We start from the raw sequence: 24295 nt of genomic DNA, 5'->3' as shown, positions 1-24295 counted from the left end.
GGCGCGGCGATGCCCACTCCCCCTGCCCCCCCCCCCCCCCCCCCCCCCCGTCTTACTTCTTTCATGGCTGTTCTCTTTCAGAAGCCGAGTTGCATCAACGTTGGAGTACAAACTCCAACAGAAATGTTTCTCTTGACATGTTTTCCACAATCGCTGCTGACAAAAAAAACCCACTTTGTTTTGATGTGAGGCGACGGAAACGGGTGAGGAATGTACACTTGATTAGGTACACCTGCACAATAATAATGCTCACTTTTAGAAAGTAAATGGTAAATGGGTTGTACTTGTATAGCGCTTTTCTACCTTCAAGGTACTCAAAGCGCTTTGACACTATTTCCACATTCACCCATTCACACACTGAAAGCGGGAGCTGCCATGCAAGGTCCTAACCACCACCTATCAGGAGCAAGGGTGAAGTGTCTTGCTCAAGGACACAACGGATGTGACGAGGTTGGTAGAAGGTGGGGATCAAACCAGGAACCCTCAGATTGTGTCATGTCTTGGTGATCATGTTTAGTTTGGCTATGTTCTGTTTGATTTTTTCACTCCCTGTTTTGTTTCCATGACTACCAATCAGTTCACCTGTCCTCACGACTCACGCACCTGATTCATTTGAACTCACGCACCTGTTTTCAATCACCACATGACTATTTAAGCCTGTCATTCTCTGTTGGTCGGCCTGGCGACATCACATTCATGCTCTGCACTCTTGACACGCTGCTTACTCTGTCCAGGTCATAGTTCATGCTGCTCTTTTCTTGCCACGTAAGTTTTTTTGTTTATTCAAGCCACTGTTTTGTACCCTCCGCTGTAAACGCCTTTTGTTTGTTCCTTTTTTCCATTGGCAGCGTACAAAGCATACGAGTGGATGTCCACAACGTATCCCATTGACATTGTATGGAAGTGGATGAAAGCATCACTACTTTGACATAAAAGATGCACTTTTAAAAACCAGAGAAGGTGTTGACACTTTTGGAACATTTCTGGAATTCAAGTACCGTTATTATGTTAATGAAATGTTTCTTTATTATTACACAACATCAGGATATGAACCGATACGGTACCTATTAGAGTGGTACGGTATACCGGTGTTAGTATAGTGCCGCGATACTAATGAATCATATTCGGTACTATACCGCCTCTGAAAAGTACCGGTCCCCCACCCCTCAAAACCACCCCGTCCGCCGTCGTCACGTCGTGTCATTGTTGGTTTTACGAGCAGACGAGCATGTTCGGCAGCGCACAATCACGGAGTACTTACAAGCAGACACAGTGTGTAGACAGAAAAGGGAGAACGGACGCATTTTGGCTTGAAAAGTAAATATAAAGGTGGAGTTATAACACTGAAACACCCTCAGGAAGAGGTGCTTTAAGAGCAGTTGGTAGTGTTGTAGCTAATTCTAAATCACTAATCCTCGCCTCCATGGCGACAAATAAAGTACGTTTCTTACAAGTAGCATTATCACTGCAGGACGAGGAATAGCTAAACATGCTTCACTACACACCGTAGCTCACCGGTGTCACAATGTAAACAAACACGATTGGTGGATCTACACCTGACATCCACTGTAATGATACCAAGGACAGGAGCGTATCTAGTTGATACTACTATGATTACGTCGATATTTTTTGGCATCACAACATCTTCTTTCATTTTTTTATTTATTTATAAAGTCAGAAAATATGTCTTAGCAAACACCCTGGACAAGTCGCCACCTCATCACAGGGGCCATCACGGATAGACAACGATATTCAAAATAAAATCAAAACGTGTAGATAAAATACTTCGAGCTGTCATATGCACAGTATATTTTTTTGTCATATACACAAAAAAATGGTTGTTAAGTTCATGGTACGGAAGGTGACTCCATCCTGACCATGGGACGGTATATTTGTGTATGAGCACTGACAGTATCTTAAGCATGGTCTAGGGTACTCATGGAGAACGGGCCAAAGTCCCCGTATACCATTGACATATTCCAAGGTCTACTTTTGTGGAACATCTACTACCACACATGTTTGTGTCACATTTAATGTCCATATTGTATTACTTGCCCACAATAAACAAAAAATAATTCATACATACATACATACATACATACATACATACATACATACATACATATATCCATCCATCCATCCATCCATCCATCCATCCATCCATCCATCCATCCATCCATTTTCTACAGCTTGTCCCTTTTGGGGTCGCGGGGGGTGCTAAAGCCTATATCAGCTGCATTCGGGCGGAAGGCGGGGTACACCCTGGACAAGTCGCCACTTCATCACAGGACCTATGTATGTATATATATATATATATATATATATATATATATATATATATATATATATATATATATATATATATATATATATACATATATACATATATTAGGGCTGCAACTAACGATTAATTTGATAATCGATTGATCTGTCGATTATTACTTCGATTAATCGATTAACAATCGGATAAAAGAGACAAACTACATTGCTATCCTTTCCAGTATTTTATTGAAAAAAACAGCATACTGGCACCATGCTTATTTTGATTATTGTTTCTCAGCTGTTTGTACATGTTGCAGTTTATAAATAAAGGTTTATAAAAATAAATAAATAAAAATTAAAAAAATAAATAAATGAATAAATAAATAAAATTGCCTCTGCGCATAGCATAGATCCAACGAATCGATGACTAAGTTAATCACCAACTATTCTTATAATCGATTTTAATCGATTAGTTGTTGCAGCCCTAATATATATATATATAATAGTGAGGAACACTGTCAAATTCCAGAAATAGAATAAACGCCGTCATCACCAACAACAGTCTTTAATAAATATTAAAGTAATTTATCCATTTCATTTGCCAATATGTAGTTTCCCTTATTTTTTGCATGTAACATTACATTTATTCAGTTCAAATTCAGTTTTTGCATGTAACATTACATTTATTCAATACAAAATCTTGATCATATGGAAAACATGTTTTCTCATATGCTAATAGATAGTACACTATAAAAGTACTGATTTGGTACTCATCCCTATTGAACATACAGTCCTAAGCGAGTTAAATTTGGTTTCTGTATGGTGTCCCGGTTATCGTACGCCCTAACAATGTGCGTAACAAACTAGTCTGTTTGCCCGTGTGTTATTTCGCAGAATCAACTGCCCATTAAAGAAGACTTTGTGTTGGTGTCTCAGTCTTTTTTTCTTTTAATAGAACTGAAAAAATAATCCACCATGTGGCCAAAGAAAGTTGCAAGTGCGAACACTTTGATAAAAAATGTCGAGAAACACTACCACATTTTAGAGATCGCGTGCTCACCGTCATCACCACTACGTGTCTTTAATAAATATTAAAGTGCTGTTTAATGTTTATTTATCCATTGTATTTGTCAATATGTAGTTCCCCTTGTTTTTTTTGCATGTAACATTGCATTTATTCAATTCACAATATTCATCATATGGAAAAACATGTTTTTTTTCATATGCTAACAGATACTACACTATAAAAGTACTGATTTGGTACTCATCCCTATTGAACATACATTAGCAAGCGAGTTAGATTACATTTATGTATGGTGTCTCCGTTATCGTATGCCCTAACAATGTGCGTAACAACAAAGACTTTGTGTTGGTGACTCAGTCTTTTTTTTTAATTTAATACAACTGCAAAATAATCACACTTTGATAAAAAAAAAATGGAGAGAAACACTGTCAAATTTTAGAGATCGCGTTATTTGTCAATATGTATTTCACCTTGTTTTTTGCATGTAACATTACCTTTATTCAGTTCAACATCTTCACCATATGGGAAAACATGTTTTTTCATATGCTAACAGATACTACACTAAAAAAAAGTACCAAATCTGTACCCATCCCTATTGACCATGCAGTACCCGTAACTGCACTAACTTTATACTACCGTATTTTCCGCACTATTAGCCGCACCTAAAAACCACAAATTTACTCAAAAGCTGACAGTGCGGCTTTTAACCCGGTGTGCTTTATATATGGATTAATATTACGATTCATTTTCATAAAGTTTCGATATCGCAACTTCGGTAAACAGCCGCCATCTTTTTTCCCGGTAGAACAGGAAGCACTTCTTCTTCTACGCAAGCAACCGCCAAGGTAAGCACCCGCCCCCATAGAACAGGAAGCGCTTCTTCTTCTACTGTAAGCAACCACCCGCCCGCGTAGAAGAAGAAAAAGCGCGCGGATATACCGTACGTTTCATTTCCTTTGTGTGTTTACATCTGTAAAGACCACAAAATGGCTCCTACTAAGCGTCAGGGATCCGGTTCATGAAAAGACGCAATCTCTCCATCCGCACACAGATTACTATTTCACAGCAACTGATATTCCTGTGAACCGCACTGTGGATACAACGGGAGCACGTACGGTGAATATTCGCACCACAGGGAATGAGAAGTCATCCTTCACTGTGGTTCTAGCTTTCCATGCTAATGGCCAGAAACTTCCAGCCATGGTGATATTCAAAAGGAAGACCTTGCCAAAAGAGACCTTTCCAGCCGGCGTCATCATAAAAGCTAACTCGAAGGGATGGATGAAGAAAAGATGAGCGAGTGGTTAAGGTAAGTTTAAGTTTACGCGAAGAGGCCGGGTGGCTTTTTTCACGCAGCTCTGTCCATGTTGATATACGTATGTTTGTGATTGCACATTTGCGTACATTTTGGGAGTGAACAGAGTTGTTAGAACGCTGGTTTTTAATATATTATTAAAGTTTGACTGACCTATCTGACTGTTTTTTGGACATTCCTTTAGCGCAGTTAGATGCGGCTTACAACACTGCGCGGCTTATAGGTGGACAAAGTTTTGAAATATGCCGTTCATTGAAGGCGCGGCTTTTAACCCAGGGCGCCTTATGGTGCGGAAAATACGGTAGTTAAAATACTCATCATTTGACCCATTCCGTACAGTTTCACGTCATGCTTACATTGTTGCCATGGTGATCTGACCATGGTGCCAAAATAAATATTTGTCACAACAAATGCAGCATACCTAAAGTTCAGATTTACATTTTGTCGTGCGGTCATGTATGACTTGACAAAACGAATAAACCCATAGTTGCAAAAATACACTTTTTGACCACTTCATAGCTCGTTTAGGTGTCCCTAATGAAGCGTCCATGGAGTGCAGACAGCCCCTATTGCCTGCGCGTGGCTATAAGTTGTGCTCAGTCCAGTATTGCTGGCTTCGTCGGTAACAAGCATGTGCTCCGCAGCAGCCAATGATGCGTCACATTGTGTTGTTAACATTAAATATGAGCCACATGTGCACTTTAATAAGGTCCTGTTAAGCCGCTCGACCCCATTAACGCCGCCCACCTTGCTGGCTCCTTCTCGATATGATGTTTACTCCGACACTCAGCCCGCGGTAAATAATCATCATTTTTAAGAGGGACGAGGTGCAATTTTCTGCCTTATTTATTTTATTTTTTTTATATTTTCTGGACCAGAGCTTTTGCTGAGTTGTAGCCTTTGCATGCCAGCGTTCATAAAACGACTCGGGCCACAGTTAGCCCCAGATAAAATGCTATTGCATAAAAATAACAGTTTTATAATATTTACAATCCCTATTTGCTCGCGTGTGGCGAGGAGGCCTCCAAGGTCGGAATCGTTTGCAGGAGAAACCGAGCGTGTAGACATTTCACGACGGTGATCTTTAATTAATTCACTGTAATATAACACGATCCCGGAGGTACACACCGATTTGATTATTTTTCACAGCTGCGTTCCATTTACTTTGAATTATGGGGCTGCGGCTTATCTTCCAGGACTACGTCTTCTGTCCACTTCTCTTTGTTCATCAGCATTGACAGTAACGCTGCCAGATGATGATGATGGTGATGATGCGTTCACGTGCGTCACTATGGTAACCGCATTACCAAAGTAGCATCGGTCTGAGCGCTGCGGGGGAAAACTTGAGAGGCTTTTACCGCTACTTCAGCTGGTTAATGCACCCGCGTGCGCACGGCGTCCGATACACTTCACGTAAAAAAAACGCGGCGTCTTCAAGGCGATGGCGTCCCTTACCGAGCCAGCAAAAACATAATGTTTTGTTATTGTGGTTATTATGCTTGTTTGACGCGTACATTAGCCAAGCTCGCTCCCTTCGTCGAGTTGACCGCTTTTAGCTCGGTACTTAGCGCTCCCGCACGACCTACTCGGTGGCCTAGTGGTTAGAGTGTACGCCCTGAGATGGGTAGGTTGTGAGTTCAAACCCCGGCCGAGTCATACCAAAGACTATAAAAAAGGGAGCCGTTACCAGAGGTGGGTAGTAACGCGCTACATTTACTCCGTTACATCTACTTGAGTAACTTTTGGGATAAATTGTACTTCTAAGAGTAGTTTTAATGCAACTTACTTTTACTTTTACTTGAGTATATTTATAGAGAAGAAACGCTACTTTTACTCCGCTACTTTTATCTACATTCAGCTCGCTACTCGCTACTAATTTTTATCGATCTGTTAATGCACGCTTTGTTTGTTTTGGTCTGTCAGACAGACCTTCAAAGTGCCTGCCTTACTGGTGACGTTTCACTCCGTTCCACCAATCAGATGCAGTCACTGGTGACGTTGGACCAATCAAACAGAGCCAGGCGGTCACATGACCTGACTTAAACAAGTTGAAAAACTTATTGGGGTGTTACCATTTAGTGGTCAATTGTACGGAATATGTACTGTACTGTGCAATCTACTAATACAAGTTCCAATCAATCAATCAAAAATGTGAAGGAAAAAAGACACTTTTTTATTTCAAACGTACATCCCGTCAAAAGCCTAAAGACTGACTGCACAGTTCCTGTCTTCACAATAAAAGTGCCGCTCCATCGCGCCTGCGCTTTCAAAATAAGAGTCTCCGAAAGCCAGCGCAAACAAGCTAGCAAGCTACGGAATTTGCCACCAATGTATTTCTTGTAAAGTGTGTGAAAACGAATATGGAAGCTGGACAAATAAGATACCAAAAACCAACCACTTTCATGTGGTATTAGACAGAAAGGAGGAACTTTTTTTCTCCTGCATTTGAAAACGTGGACGTTAAGCACTACTGTCTGACTACAATCAATGCAAGTAATCAGAATCAGGTAATACACCAACTTATATTCTTGTCAACATGAAAGAAAGGAATCTATATGTGTTAAACATGCATGTATATTCATTAAAACACTTTTAACATGTAAACAAAAACGGCAAAATAAATAAATGTAAATGTTATACTGTATATATCAATGTATGTGTATATATATATATATATATATATATATATATATATATATATATATATATATATATATATCAATGTATGTGTATATATGTATATATATATATATATATATGATATGTGTGTGTATGTTACTCATCAGTTACTCAGTACTTGAGTAGTTTTTTCACAACATACTTTTTACTTTTACTCAAGTAAATATTTGGGTGACTACTCCTTACTTTTACTTGAGTAATAAATCTCTAAAGTAACAGTACTCTTACTTGAGTACAATTTCTGGCTACTCTACCCACCTCTGGCCGTTACTTCCCTGCTTGGCACTCAGCATCAAGGGTTGGAATTGGGGGTTAAATCACCAAAAATGATTCCCGGGCGTGGCCACCGCTGCTGCTCACTGCTCCCCACACCTCCCAGGGTGTGAACAAGGGGATGGGTCGAATGCAGAGGACACATTTTGTGTGACAATCATTGGTACTTTAACTTTAACTTAACTTTCATCAGGAGGACCCGTAATAAAGGCAATAATGTCATTTTTGTTGTGGTCCCCTTTATTTGGAAAAGTATCGGTACCAAAATATTGGTATCGATGTTGAATGAGCTTGTAGGCCCCAAGCAGAGCTGGACTGTACTTCCGGCTCTGTTTGAAGCTAAAAACAGAGCGAACTACAGTAGTTGTAAGCAAAAAAAAATGCTAAAGACTCAACAATGCTTGGCTCCTGATATGTAGTTCACCTTGTTTTCTGCATGTAATATTTCCTTTTATTTAGCTCAAAAAGAGTTTTGTGTCAATATCCTTGGCGTTTGGAACAGGACAATTGGATGTACAAACATTTTTAACGGGAAACAGTAAGCAAAAAAAAAACGGAATGGAATTTTAAATGTGTTTACTGAATGAGACACCCAGAATGTACATGAAAATAATGAATGTGGGATTTACAATATTAACTATGAAGGGTAAAACACTGAATATTGACAACATATGAACGTCACCTACCCTCTCCATCCACATATTTTACAATCAAGCGAAACGTAACAAAAATGCAACAAACACAGTGAAATATGAACGCGAAGGGTAAAAAAAAACACCCACCTACAATCTGATATATGTGATATATCACTAAAATTTAGAACTTTGTTGTAAAAATCTCCTTCCGCGTCTGTCCCTGACACCCACATTTCAGGCCGACACTCTGTGGAAACGCTCCCCACCCACACTGCTTGGTGCCTCGTCTCAGCTTACCATAGTAACTAATTAGATGACCATAGTAACAATTTGATTGTTATGTTTGTTGTCTTCTCCCTGCCTTCTCTATTGGTTTTTCAGTTTCTCCCACAGTCTTTTGTCCCCAACGAGGCACACCTGCTGCTAATCACTTCCCGGTAGCATTTAAGCGCGTCTCCACCAGCTGGTCCCCGCCGGTTATTGTTCCTGAACTCCGCTCTGACATGTGCTACCTTGATTCTGCTTCCCTGGTATGTTGCCTTCGCATATTTCTGTAATATTGACCTCGTTGTGTTTTTGTTTTCCTAGCCACCTTGTTTTGAGAGGACTAGTTTTTGCCATACTTTTGTTATATTTCCCATGGTGTGCACTTTTGCCCCATCACCCTTAGTTACCATTTTGGACTTATTAAATATTTTCATTTGTTATCGCGTCCCTTGCCCCCATTCTCTGCATCCCGGGGTCCACCCTTGAACTCTATCCTAACATTGATGACCATAGTAACTAATTAGATTACCATAGTAACTAATTAGGTTACCATAGTAACTAAATAGATGACCATAGTAACTAATTAGATTACCATAGTAACTAATTAGGTAACCATAGTAACTAATTAATGACCATAGTAACTAATTAGATGACCATAGTAACTAGTATATCATGCAAAAGCGCAGATTCCAACCATTGAAATAATGTATAGTATTTTTTTAAGTGGATCCTTAAATACAAAGGATTTTTGACTAGTATTTTCGAAGTGGATCCCTTACAATAGCGGTGTACACCTGCCATATAGTGAATATTGGACTAGTTTTTTTTTTTTTTTTAAATGGATCTACAAAAAGTGCTCCTGTTAAATGGATAATCTTTGACAGTTTTGAAGTAGACCCCTAAATAAGTTAAAGTACCAATGATAGTCACACACTAGAGATGCGCGGATAGGCAATTATTTCATCCGCAACCGCATCAGAAAGTCGTCAACCATCCGCAATCCACCCGATCTAACATTTGATCAGAACCGCATCCGCCCGCACCCGCCCGTTGTTATATATCTAATATAGACGATGCAAGGAATTAGTGAGGTTATAAAGCTTTTGCCTGTTAAAGAAAGGAGACTGATCCAATGCAGCACAGACATTCGCGTGCCACGCTGTCACGACCCAGACGCACACCAGTGCGCAATCATATGGGAGCCGCGCTGAGCGCACCTCCAAGCGCGTCTCGCTGCCGGCGACGGCCGGGTATATGGGCCCGACGCTCCAGCGCCATCCATTTTCAGGGCTAGTTGATTCGGCAGGTGGGTTGTTACACACTCCTTAGCGGGTTCCAACTTCCATGGCCACCGTCCTAGCTGCTGTCTATATCAACCAGGGTGAGCCCCACCCCTTTCGTGAGCGCACTGCGCGCGGAGTGACCCCTGTTACGCGCCCCCGGCAACAGGGGTGGCGGGCAGGTAAGCTGCGCGGGCGGAGCGCGCGGAGTGACCCCTGTTACGAGCCCCCGGCCACGGGGGTGGCGGGCAGGTAAGCTGCTTACCTGCTGCGCGTGACGCCGGCCGCGGCGAAGGCGGACGAGGCGGGGTGTCGGTGCGGTGGGCGCGGTGGTGACCCTGGACGTGCGTCGGGCCCTTCTCGCGGATCGCCTCAGCTACGGCTCCCGGTGGGGCCCTCTCGGGGGAAGGGGCCTCGGTCCCGGACCCCGGCGAGGCGTCGGGGGCCTTCTCCGCTCCGTAAAAGTGTCCATCTCTTTTTTTTTTTTTCTTCTGTTGTGGCATATGCTGCAGGTGCCTGCTCGTTTTTCGTATGTGGGTAACAACATTTAACTATGTATATATATTTCCGAATTGGTTTAACTGCCACCCGCCTGAATCTATTTAAAATCTAATTTTTTTCAACCGCCCGACCCGACCCGCGGATAAAATCTAATTTTTTTAAATTTCATCCGCCCGATCCGCGGATAATCCGCGGACTCCGCGGTTGTGCCCGCAAACCGCGCATCTCTATCACACACACACTAGGTGTGGTGAAATTGGTCCTCTGCATTTGACCCATCCCCTTGTTCACCCCCTGGGAGGTGAGGGGAGCAGTGAGCAACGGCAGTGGCCGCGCCCGGGGAATCATTTTTGGTGATTTAACCCCCAATTCCAACCCTTAATGCAGAGTGTCAACCAGAGAGGTAATGGCTCCCATTTTTATAGTCTTTGGTATGACTCGGCCAGGGTTTGAACTCACGACCTACCCATCTCAGGGCGGACACTCCCTAAAAACAACAGTTTTCCTGTCATATAAAAGATATTTGTCATACAATTTGGATACTTACGGTCATTAGAAAACATCACTGCACATCATCATGGCAACTACACTTTCTGTCATGTCTGTATTATCATGTTTTGTTTTAAGTCATGTTTTGTTTAGTTTCTGTCTTTTCACTCCCTTGTCTGGTCACCATAGCAACCATTAGTTTTCACCTGTCACGTCACGCACCTGTTTCACGTTTTGAGTCACGCACCTGCTTTCACTAATCATCTCCATAGTATTTAAGTTCATTCATTTTCTGTTGTTCGTGCTGACGACCTACTGTCAAGGCTTGGTCCGGGGTGTTTGCTTTTCCCGGGATGCAGCGGAAAGTTGGCACGGGCGAGACGGGAACCAATTTTCTGTTGTTCGGCCTGACGACCTCACACCACATTTATGCTCTGTCCATTCCTCTAAGATCCTGCTTCATGTCCCTTGTCAAAGTAAGTTTTGGTTCCATGTTTATAGTCTTTTTGTTTTTCATAGTTTGTTCTCCGCCACTGTGCGCGCTTTGGTTTGATCCTTTTTTGTAGTTCTAGTGTTTCAATAAAAAAAATGTACCTTCATTCCCGTCTCGCCCGTGCCAACTTTCCGTTGCATCCCGAAAAAGCAAACTCCCAAGATCAAGTCGTGACACTTTCCATCTTAAAGATCTAAAATAATAATTTGGTAAGGTCCGGCGGGCCAGATTGAAAAGCTTAACGGGCCACATGTGGCCCCCGAGCCTTAACTTGCCCAGGTCTGCATTAGACGAATGGCGACTAACAGGAAAATGAATCAGCGAGCAAGCGAGCCATGCCGCCATTCCAAATCATTCAGCGGTATCATGAAGTTGATGAACGCCGCGTTAATTACATTAATTCAATAAACTAAATGAGTCCTTTGCTCAGTCATCTATCAGCGCAGCGTTCATCAGCAAGTACGATAAATGTAAAAATTGTCTCACGGATGCGCGGACACGTTTCGGCACAATCAACGGCGTGTACCGCCGAGGCCTCAGCTGCGCGTCACGGAGCGGCACAAGCGCTAATGCGACTGCAATTATAAGCGGCGGGCCTCCCGGCTGGCTCGTGGCGCCGGTGTGTGCTTGCCGGAGCCCTTGTTTTCACGCTGAACGCACTCCAGCGCACAGCCGCCGTTCCAGTTGCCGGAGACAATTTGTGTCCCTTTTTATCCGGGAGCAATTCAAGGTTGAAAATAGGCGTTTGATTGGATTTCAGGAAGCGACTATTCTACCTTCACATTTGTTTAAGCGGCCGTAGGGAGAGCGGATCAACAAACAAATCTAACCTGCGACACCGAGTGATGATGGGGACGACGACACTGGAGCATCGAGGCATTACGGAAGATACCGTGTCCCTCGATGCTAGGAATGTTCTAAATGGGGTCCCAGGGACGCAACGGTTTGTTTACATGAGTTACGCAGAAAAACGTGTTTTATGCCACTCCTTCTGTCTCGTTTTGTTCACCAAACGTTTTATGCTGTGCGTGAATGCACAAAGGTGAGCTTTGTTGATGTTATTGACTTGTGTGGAGTGCTAATCAGGCATATTTGGTCAGTGCATGACTGCATGCTAATCGATGCTAACATGCTATTTACATACCTGCCAACTTTTGAAATCAGAAAAACCTAGTAGCCAGGGTCCAGGGGCCGCAGGCCCCGGTAGGTCCAGGACAAAGTCCTGGTGGGGGGTTCAGGCTTCGCCCCCCCGACGCAAAATGATTATTAGCATTCAGACAGGTTAAAATGTTGCTAAAACCATCACTTTTCTATCAGTCACAGTGACTTTTCAAAACAAAAATATTACAGCAAAAATCATATGGGTTGATTGACATGTTTATTCTGTAAGCTAACTTCAATAGTTTGAAATTATTTTGACAGTTAATGCCAGTTATCCTGTCAACCTTTCACAAGACTTCAATTTGTTAATTGAAAGTATAAACAGTATAAACACTTTTTACAGTAAACAAATGGTAAAACAGTACTAAACAATTCCATAAAAAAAAAAAAATTGGTGTCATTATTAACTTTCTGTCCAAGCTTGTATAATCTACTGCCTTGTTCAATTGTAAAAAATATTCTGTGCCTAAAATTCACATTTCTATCACAATTATCATACTGTAAACATGGTAAGCTAACTTCATTAAAATTAATAGTCCTGTCAATAGCATGGAATTACAATTCAAATGTAGTTTTTTTGTAAGCCTTTCAAAAGAATTCAAAATATGAAAAATTAATGAAAATTAATTTAAGCCATCAGACACTTGAAAAGTGGCACATCACATCTCTAATGTAATCATTTTAACTTTTCAACAGAAATAGCACTGCAAAAATATTAAGGACATACTTCTGTATTTTGGTAGTTATGCTGTCAACATTTAACAAGATTTCTTCAACTTGGACTTGAAAGCATAAATAGTATAAACACTTTTAACAGTATAACAGTACTAAACAATTCCAATAGATAACATTGGTGTCATTACCTTTTTGTGGCTAAAATCCAAAGTTTTCCACTTGTATCGCTAGCAACGGCATTAGACTTGTGTTTTTTTGTCCCAACGTGGTCTTTTACATCGCTAATTCCTCCGTGTCCGATCGAAAAATCTTGTCTGCACAAGGTGCAATTCGCGTAGTTTTCACCCTTTTTGGAACGGATAATTATTCCCGGATAGGCTTTTGAATATTCTTCACGGAATGACTGCAGTTTTCTTTTCGGTTTAAGACTCGTTTGCGATTTTTCTCCGGCTGATTCCATGATCGTTCGCTCGTTTGGAAACAATGGCAACAGGTGCCTCGTGCTTGGCAGCGGTGCTATAAATAGCCTCGCACATTTTTAAAAAATTTTTTTTTTTAATTAATGAAAAAACGTATTTTTTATCACTGCAACCGTAACCCGGAATAGGTTGATGAAAACCGTACTAATTACGGGGAAACCGGAGTAGTTGGCAGGTATGTATTTAGGCTAGATTAGGGGTCGGGAACCTTTTTGGCTGAGAGAGCCATGAAAGCCAAATATTTCAAAATGGATTTCCATGAGAGTCATATTATATTTTTTAACACTGAATACAACTAAATGTGTGTATTTTTAAGTAAGACCAACATTTTTAGAGTGTAATAAGTCTCTTATTCTTTTTAATAACATTGTTATTCTGAAGCTAATCAATAATTAAAAAAAATACTTCTTACCAATAATGCGACTTCTTGAACAGGTGCGGTAGAAAACGGATGGATGGATTAAAATGAATGAGAATGTTTTATATTTTGAACCTTATTTTTTAACACTGTGATTACCAGCGGAATTATTCATTACTTATCGTGTTGTCAGCTAAGATTTATCTGAGAGCCAGATGCAGTCATCAAAAGAGCCACATCTGGCTCTAGAGCCATAGGTTCCCTGCCCCTGGGCTAGATGTATGTACATATTACATCATTATGCCTCGTTTGCAGGTATATTTAATTTCCTTTAACTTATGTCCTGTGTATTTAGTTTAGTTTTGCATGTCTCATGACACATTATCTGTAAGTAATATTGGCTGCATTTCTTATAGTTGCTTGCGTACCATGTGTTCCAGACGACAGCAAACCCGGCTGGCCAAAGTTCGTAATGAATCCATTAGAAGAAGACAGCCTGCCTTTTTCTTCAACTTGGACACACACATCTATACCTTTGGCCATTGCAAGCTAGTAATTTCCAGAAGTTATCTCATCCTGTGAGAATCCTCCATTTTACTAATGATTTCCAATATTGCAAAAATGTGTAGAATAAATATTGCATTTCAACATTTCTGTCAACGAAGATTTGCTTCAGCCTGCGACTCGTAGTCATTTTTATAGTAGGCTAATATAGCTAATATAGACACTAACATCATGTGTTGCCTTCATTATAACACTTACAAAAGACTTTTAAAGTCATTTTGATAGTAGGCTAATATAGCTACTATAGACACATCATCTGTTGTCTTCATTATAACACTTATATAAGGCTTTTAAGGTTGTTTTGATAGGCTATTATAGCTAATATAGACACTTACATCATGTGTTGCCTTCATTATAACACTTATATAAGACTTTTAAAGTATTTTTGATAATAGGCTAATATAGCTAATATAGACACTTACATCATGTGTTGCCTTCATTAAAACACTTATATAAGACTTTTAAAGTCATTGTAATAGCAAGCTAAAATAGACACTTACATCATGTGTTGCCTTCATTATAACACTTATATAAGACCGTTAGTCATTTTGATAGTCGGCTAATATTGACACTTACATCATGTGTTGTCTTCATTATAACACTTATATAAAACTTTTAAAGGCATTTTGATAGTAGGCTAATATAGACACTTACATCATGTGTTGCCTTCATCATAACATTTATATAAGACTTTTAAAGTAATTTTGATAGTCGGCTAATATAGCTAATATAGACACTTACATCATGTGTTGCCTTCATTACAACACTTATATAAGACTTTTAAAGTCATTTTGATAGTAGGCTAGACACTTACATCATGTGTTGGCTTCACTTATATAAGACTTTAAATTTTTTGCGGCTCCAGACAGATTTGTGTTTTGTATTCTTGGTGCAATATGGCTCTTTCAACATTCTGGGTCGCCGAGTCAAAGACAATTTGAGTGGAGTGAAGCTCTACCGGGTGATTTCACACAAGGAGACTGAGGCCTCGGATGTTGGACTCATCTTACCTTTCTGGACGTCCAAGACGTGGTGCTTGTCCAGCATCCATCCTCCCATGTTGGCGGCGTCCACCTCGTAGCCTTGCAGCGCCGCCGTCCTCTTCTCCCAGTGCACCACGTCCAGGCAGGACTCGTACTCGTAGCCCACTGACACTGGAAGTGGAGGCGACAGGAGAGTCATGATGCACCCGTCCCATCATCCCCACACCCCCGCTCCTCCTCCTCCCGGCACGTTTTTTGAGGCGCCATGATCCTCGCAGCCCATCAGCCATTCAGCGCACGGTGTGGCTGTTTTTGCTGGAGCTGCAGGTTCCGCTCTCTCCCTCTGACTTTGTAATTTACTCCAGCTGCGATGATTTAGAGAGCACACAGAGTTCACGTGTCCGACCGGCACACTTTTTGCTGTTTTATGCACTCCTCGCCTCATTTGCCTCCTTTATCTTGTGCGCGCAGGGGCAAAAAGGGGACGACGGCAAGCGAGACATTATGAATTATTTAAACAGCACATATTGCAAACATCATATAGCACGCGGCCGCGGCCATAAGTTATGAGGGAGCGGCTGTATGGTCTTTCTCCGTCATGATAATATTCTTGCAATAATGCTGCAACATGTGACACAAAAGCAAGCACATGTTCAATATCCCTGTATTCAATTCCGCTGAATAGACGCTTTGTGACACAATACTCCACTCGTAATGACATGCACAATCCATCACAGCATATCATAGCAGTCCCCGCCCGCAGCTGTGAATAGAATATGGGGATGTCATTGCAGCGATTAGATTCCTATTTAGTTCACAATTATCCAGCAATGCTAAATTATTACTTTTTTGACGTTAAGTAACATATCTTGCTGTCAAAATCTGATGCATTATTATTAGTATTATTATTATTAATTAATATATTAAATTACATTACTGCAAAGGTATTTATTTATATTTTTACTACTGAATACATGAAAAATAATACATAACTTTACTGAATTAAACAAATAATGAATTAGAGCAGTGGTCCCCAAACTATATATATATATATATATATATATATATATATATATACATATATATATATAAAACAAGCGGTACAAAATGTGTGTATTTAATATATATATATTAAATACACACATTTTGTACCGCTTGTTATATATATATATATATATATATATATATATATATATATATATATATATATATATATATATATATATATATAGTTTGGGGACCACTGCTCTAATTCATTATTTGTTTATGTGTGTATTTAATATATATATATATATATATATATATATATATATATATATATATATATATATATATATATTAAATACACACATTTTGTACCGCTTGTATATATATATATATATATATATATATATATATATATATATATATATATATATATATATATATATATATAACAAGCGGTATATATATATATATATATATATATATATATATATATATATATATATATATATATATATATATTAAATACACACATAAACAAATAATGAATTAGAGCAGTGGTCCCCAAACTATATATATATATATATATATATATATATATATATACATATATATATATAAAACAAGCGGTACAAAATGTGTGTATTTAATATATATATATTAAATACACACATTTTGTACCGCTTGTTATATATATATATATATATATATATATATATATATATATATATATATATATATATATATATATAGTTTGGGGACCACTGCTCTAATTCATTATTTGTTTATGTGTGTATTTAATATATATATATATATATATATATATATATATATATATATATATATATATATATATATATATATATATATATATATATTAAATACACACATTTTGTACCGCTTGTATATATATATATATATATATATATATATATATATATATATATATATATATATATATATATATATATATATATATATATATAACAAGCGGTATATATATATATATATATATATATATATATATATATATATATATATATATATATATATATATATATAACAAGCTGTAGAAAATGGATTAAACAAGACAGATTTTTAAAAATAATCGCCCAAAAAATAAAAACAATATATCGATTTTATTTATTTATTTTTTTGTGTGTGATTATTTAAAAAAAATCTGTCTTTTTTAATCCTTTTTCTACCGCTTGTTACTCTGTGTCTCCTAGCCGCTCTGCCAAATCATATTGTCTAAAAATGTTTCAGTCAAATAATGGAATAAATATATATATATATATATATATATATATATATATATATATATATATATATATATATATATATATATATATATATATATATATATATATATATATATATAATAAATGTTTTAACCCAATGTGGCCCCTGATTCAAAAAGTTTGGGGACCCCTGAATTAGAGTAACATTGACACTATCCAACAAAACTGGTGTATGTTCATATTTTGTATTCTATTTTTATGTTAAAACATGAAAACATATTGCTTACATGACAAATAACTTTTTTATTGAAGGTACCATGAATACTGTCTAATGAAAAACATGTATATTAAAAATCTGATTTATTATTATTAATATTAATCTATTATTTAAATGAATGTAGCATTACTGCAAATGTAGTTACTTATGTATTTATTGATATTTTTAGTTACAACATTAACAACTACTGAGTACACGCTAAATAATACATGGTTTTACTAAATGGAATGAATATTGAATTAGAGTATCGTTGACACTATCCAACAAAACTGGTGTATGTTCATATGTGTTATTCTATTTTTAATCTTAAAACATGTAAACATATCGCTTACTTGACAAATAACTGTTTTATTTAAGGTACCATAAACACTGTCTAATGAAAAACATGTATATCAAAAATGTGATTTCTCATTTTTAATATTAATCCATTATGTATATATATATATATATATATATATACTTGTGCTAAAGCGCCTCTGAGTATGTGTCAAGCTTGGACAAGCAAGGCGTTGATAGAATTTCATCAAAAAGTCATTCATATGCGTCTTGACTCTCAGGCGGCATATCTCAACATCATGTACGCCAAGAGATTAGGTGGCGTTTGGTGATTTAATGCTGTGGCTCAAGCCACCGAGTCTTTTTTTTGTTATTGTTTTGCAGCATTTTATTTTTCGAGCAGAATCAATCATCAAATGCTCAACTGGGGCTGATGGCCCGAAGCGAACACAAGAAAGAAAATGTCAGAGAAGCGCCTGCGCTAACTCACCCACAGCCTCCGCCAGCCCGTAGACCTTCTGGTTGTAGGCGTCTGTTTTATCCCAGATGAAGGTGTAGGAGAGGTCGGGGAAGGCCGGGAAGGACTTCTGCAACTGCCGGCCCATGACGGCCACCATCAGGTGCACCTTCATCAGGCCGAAGGGGAGGCGCTCCCGGGTCAGCAGCACCTTCAGGATGGGCTTGTAGCCAGCCGCCCTGGAGCTCAGGTAGACCAGGTTGAGGTCGCTGCCTGGTATGGCCACATGTTCGTGGAGAACCTGACGGAACATGAACAGTGAGAACTACTTTACACCTGCGGTTTTTCTTAATGAGCTCTAGTGTTGTCACGATACCAATATTTTGGTACCAACATGTATTTTGGTACTTTTCTAAATAAAGGGGACCACACAAAATGGCATTATTGGCTTTATTTGAACAAAAAATCTTAGGGTACATTAAACATATGTTTATTATTGCAAGTTTGTCCTTAAATAAAATAGTGAACATACTAGACAACTTGTCTTTTAGTAGTAAGTAAACATACAAAGACTCCTAATTAGTCTGCTGACATACACTCTTAGAAATAAAAGTGCTAAGTAGAACCATATAAGGTTCTTCGGCTCGTCCTCATAGGAGAACCCTTTTTGGCTCCAGGTAGAACCTTTTTATAAAGGTTCCACCTGGAACCCTTTCGGAGGGTTCTACCTAGAACTGTGTGTGTAAGGTTCCACCCAGAACCCCCCATGAGAGGTTCTACAAAGAACCCACGCAGGGAGTTCCACTAAGAACCCTTTCATGTTTCAAGGGTTTCATCTAGAACCCACACAGGGAGTTCCACTAAGAACCCTTTCGTATTTCAAGGGTTTCATCTAGAACCCACACAGGGAGTTCCACTAAGAACCCTTTCGTTTGTCAAGGGTTTCATCTAGAACCCATGCAGGGAGTTCCACTAAGAACCCTTTCAGGTTTCAAGGGTTTCATCTAGAACCCACACAGGGAGTTCCACAAAGAACTCTTTCATGTTTCAAGGGTTTCATCTAGACCTGACACAAGGGGTTCTAAAACATCCCTTTTCAAAGGTTTTCACCGATAACCGTCTTGTCTTCTGAGGGTTCTATAAAGAACCATATTGTATTCTACAGATCAGTTTAGTTCATATTATATTGTGGTCATTTATCATGTTGACATTGAACAAACATTCAAAACATTTTAATGAGAAAAACATTTATTTAAAGATAGGCACCATTATTGGCAAATGTTATCAGGAAGTATGTCCCTGGTGACACAGGATCTTACCCATGCTTTCAACAATCCCTGAAGAACTCTCTCTTCCAAAAACGGTTCTCTGGATCAAAATAGTTCTTACTGGAACCCTTAGTGTTAGTGAGAACCCTTTTAAAACCAATTATTCAGAAAAGGGGTTTTAAAGGGTTCTCTGGATCAAAATGGTTCTTACTGGAAACATTAGCGTTACCAAGAACCCTTGAAAAACCCTTTCTTCGGGAAAGGGTTTTTCAGAAGCAAATGGTTCCAGTTAGAACCTCCGCCCTTGTAGAAGAACCCTTTTAGAACCCTTATTTCTAAGAGTGTATGCAGTAACATATTGTGTCATGTATCTACCTATTATTTTGTCTACATTATTAAGGACAAGCGGTAGAAAATGAATTATTAATCTACTTATTAATTTACTGTTAATATCTGTTTACTTTCTCTTTTAACTTCTGTTCAAATGCAATAATCACTTATTTGCCATTTCTAATATAAAGTAGTGCACAGTTCTTACTTATATCTGTCAGTAAACTCACCATGAAAGCGCTAAAACATACCGGTGTCGTGAGTTTACATTATTCACCCAAGGAACTTTAGTTATTAGAGAGTTCCGGTCGGACGGTTTTTCACGTCTTGTTGTTGTTCCCGGATGAGGAGATGCTGCTCCGTTATTGATTGAAGTAAAGTCTGAATGTCATTAAAACAGTTCGCTCCATCTGTTGACACTTCTTCCACTCCCGTCCTTGCACGCTACACCGCTACAACAAAGATGACGGGGAGAAGACGCTGTCGAAGGTGAGCCACGTAAATAAGACCGCCCACAAAACGACGCATCCGGAAGCGACTGTCAGAAAGCGGATTGAAGATGATCTGTAAAACATCATCTATAAAACATTTTTAGAAAAAAAAAAAAAAAAGACCCCTTTAATGCGCCCTATAATCCAGTGCGCCTTTTTAATGAAAAAAAAAACTGACTAGACTCGCTCATCTGCAGTGCGCCTTATAATCCGGTGCGACCTATGGTCCGGAAAATACGGTACTCACTTCTACCTGTGTGAAGTTGCCCCCCCTCACCTCGTCCAAATCTCCCCAAACTTGTTCCAAACGTTTTTGCCACCAACATTTTCATTTGTTTGTATTATTATTATTATATAGTACCATTACGGTTTTGAAGTTATTCTAAAATACATTGTGGTAGCCATTTTTGTGTTATTTATATTTCTGTAGTCCTGCATATATTAAGTTAAATTAATGATTTGTTGCTTGATGAATGCTTAGGCCTACTGCACTACTGCACTTTGGTGTTGGTCTGTCGCTCCCAGTCTGTGGAACGCTTTCCCTGACCACCTGAGGGCACCACAGACTGTGGATGCTTTTAAAAAAAGGCTTAAAAACCTTTCTTTTTAAAAAACATTTTTTTAGATGTATGCATACTAGTTCTAGCTATTAGGCTGTTATAGTTTTTATTTTTTCATTTTTTTTATTGTATTTGTATTATTTGTTTAATACACTGTAGCACTTTGAGGTTGTTTGCTCAATGTAAAGTGTTTTTTACAAATAAAATATAATATTATTATTATTATTATTGGTCATTGTGGTGGTGTTTGATGAATACTTGGGCCTACTGTGCTACTGTACTTTAGGTTTTTTTCTCATTGTGGTTGTGTAGCCATTTTTGTGTTGTTTGCATTTCTCTAGCACTGCATATATTATTAAGTTAAATGACTGATATTTTGAATTGGCATGAAAATATGTTTTGATATATTGCAAGTTATTATTAAGTTATAAATATTGTTGCAGCACAAACAAATTGGACAAAATTAGGGATTAGTCATTGTTGAAAACACGTTAATTACATTATAAAATAATAAATCATTAATAGCTTAAAAACTAAAATATTTTGCAGTAAATGTAGCACAGACGTTTGAGACTAGTCTGAGTAGATTTGGACAAGGATGGGGGAGGGGCGCAACTTCACACAGGTGTCACACCTCAGTGCTTTCGCGCCTGTGCCTTTTTTTTTTCCTGGTGTTTTATCGCCTTATGACAACTTTTGTTCATTTTGCCAACTCGATAAAAAAAAACTCCCAAAAACGCTACGCAGCAAAGTCTAAAGAAAGAAGGAATCTCTGTTGGTTTAGACAAAAAAAATAAAAAATACTATTTGCAATGCGAGGAGTTAATTAATGGCGCTAACACGTATGGAAGAATCGACAATTTAATTTTCAAGCCACGCACATACAAACCCCACCCCCTTTGTTCTCCCTCTGTCTGCTGCTTTCCCTCCAGCTCCTTGCCCGTGTTAATTTAAGTGAATTTTCCTTTATTTAAATATTCATTATTGTAGCAATAAAGTTGCTAAAGTTAGGGAATTTTGTGATTTTTGATCGTTTGTGAGGGCACCAAGGGTTGGCAGAGCAGCACATACAACTCAATTAAACTTGTTTTTTCACAATCCTCGCAATAATGCCGTGACGTGTGACGGTGTAAAACGGAAACTTAGTGAGTGTGAGCCACATAAATAAGACCGCCCACAAAACGGCGCATCTGGAAGAGACTGTCAGAAAGCAACTTGAAGATGATCTGTAAAACATCATCTATGCAACATTTTGAGCAAAGAACCACCATTACATGTTATGTAGACCACAAGGAAATATATTACATTTAGAAAATAAATCATAATAATATGACTCCTTTAATGTGCCCTTTAATCCGGTGCGTATCATTTTTTTTAATGAATTAAGCAACGTTTATGACAATTTTTTTTTCCAAAACACAATAAAGAATGTGAGATATAACAGGTAAATTAATACCGTATTTTCCGGACTATAAGGCACACTTAAAATATTTTTTTTCTGTTAAAACTCAACAGTGCGCCTTATAACCCGGTGCGCCTAATGTACGGAATAATTTTGGTTTTGCTTACCGACCTCGAAGCAATTTTATTTGGTACGTGGTGTAATGATGAGTGTGACCAGTAGATGGCAGTCAAACAAAAGAGATACGTGTAGACTGCACTATGATGGCAATATGACTCAAGTAAACAACACCAACATTTTATATTTTCCATTGAAAATATAGAACGATACACACGGCGCTCAAAAATCTATCAAAATGTTTTAGTACGACTTTGGTAAGCTATGAAGCCACACCGCTTGATGTGCTTCAACATCTGAGTATTATTATGGTGTGTGTATAAGGTAAGACAATATCTGCCGTTTCGTTTTGCAATATTATGCATGAGCAACTTTTCTTACCTTCTGGTACCTGCTGATCTGTATTTGGGATCTGCATAAATCCTGAAAAATTGCGCGTCCGCCTTCGTAGTCCTTCTTCTTTTTCTCTATCTTCTTGTTATGTGACATTCATCCTCCACTGTTGCTATTTCTAATATAAAGTAGTGTAAAGTTCTTACTTATATCTGTCAGTAAACTCCCCATGAAAGCACTAAAACATACCGGTGTAGTGAGTTTACATTATTCACCCAAGGAACTTTAGTTATTAGAGAGTTACGGTCGGACATTTTTTCACGGGACACGTTTCCGGTGTTGTTGTTGTTTCCGGATGAGGAGATGCTGCTCATGTTTTTACATTTAGAAAACAAAAAATATAAGAGTCCTTTAATGCGCCCTATAATCCGGTGCGCCTTATATGTGAAAAAGGATAAACAATAGACCATTCATCGGCAGTGCGCCTTATAATCCGGAAAAGTAGCTTTGCTCGTGTTGTGTCTTATTGTCGCACTCCTTAATGTTATGTTGTTGTACAGAATGTGATACATGGCGTCTAATGTTGCAGTGTGCATGTAAAAAGTGGATATCAGTCGAAGAGAGACGTATCGCAGCTTATCAGCATTAAAGCTACAGGCACACAAAAAATATATTTTTTTACGTATTCAATTGCAGCATTAATGATAGATTTTGGATATAAAATATAATATGGGATGTATGGCTATAGCCACCTGAGTCTCCGGCACAATGGGGCTGTCCTCCGGAGACGTCTTGTACAAGGTGGAGAGGGGCGTGGCCAGGACGAGCGGGTCGGGCCTGCTCAGGCCCGTCAGGTAGCAGCCGGGGATGTCGTTCCCCTCCCGCTTCATCACCACCGTGTCCATCACGTGGAAGACGTTCCAGGGGATCCACACGGTGCGCCGCAGCGATGGGAACGGGGCTCGCTCGTACGTCAGGGTCAGCGAGGCACCGCCGTTCGCCAGCAGGTCAAACCTTGGGACATTTGAAAGAAATACGATAATTGAATGGGGTCCCGATCAAAAACTGTATCAAATACAATCATGCTCCAGCTTAGATAACAATATGTTTATGATTGGGCT

General features: G+C 38.8%; 1 protein-coding gene across 2 annotated transcripts in view; it reads right to left on the bottom strand.

The window, feature by feature from the left end:
- Positions 1-24295, bottom strand: part of LOC133616971 (teneurin-3) — a 745483-nt gene that overhangs the window by 134004 nt on the left and 587184 nt on the right. For both annotated transcript variants that reach the window (XM_061976582.2, XM_061976583.1), the window contains 3 exons: positions 23927-24188; positions 18707-18974; positions 15466-15609 (listed from right to left, as the gene is read on the bottom strand). In XM_061976582.2, coding sequence (XP_061832566.1) covers positions 15466-15609; positions 18707-18974; positions 23927-24188 — 674 coding nt within the window. The remainder of the gene's footprint in view (positions 1-15465; positions 15610-18706; positions 18975-23926; positions 24189-24295) is intronic.

The sequence above is a fragment of the Nerophis lumbriciformis genome, linkage group LG16 (assembly GCF_033978685.3).
Source record: "Nerophis lumbriciformis linkage group LG16, RoL_Nlum_v2.1, whole genome shotgun sequence".
NCBI lineage: Eukaryota > Metazoa > Chordata > Actinopteri > Syngnathiformes > Syngnathidae > Nerophis > Nerophis lumbriciformis.
This window is presented reverse-complemented; position numbering and strand designations above follow the sequence as displayed.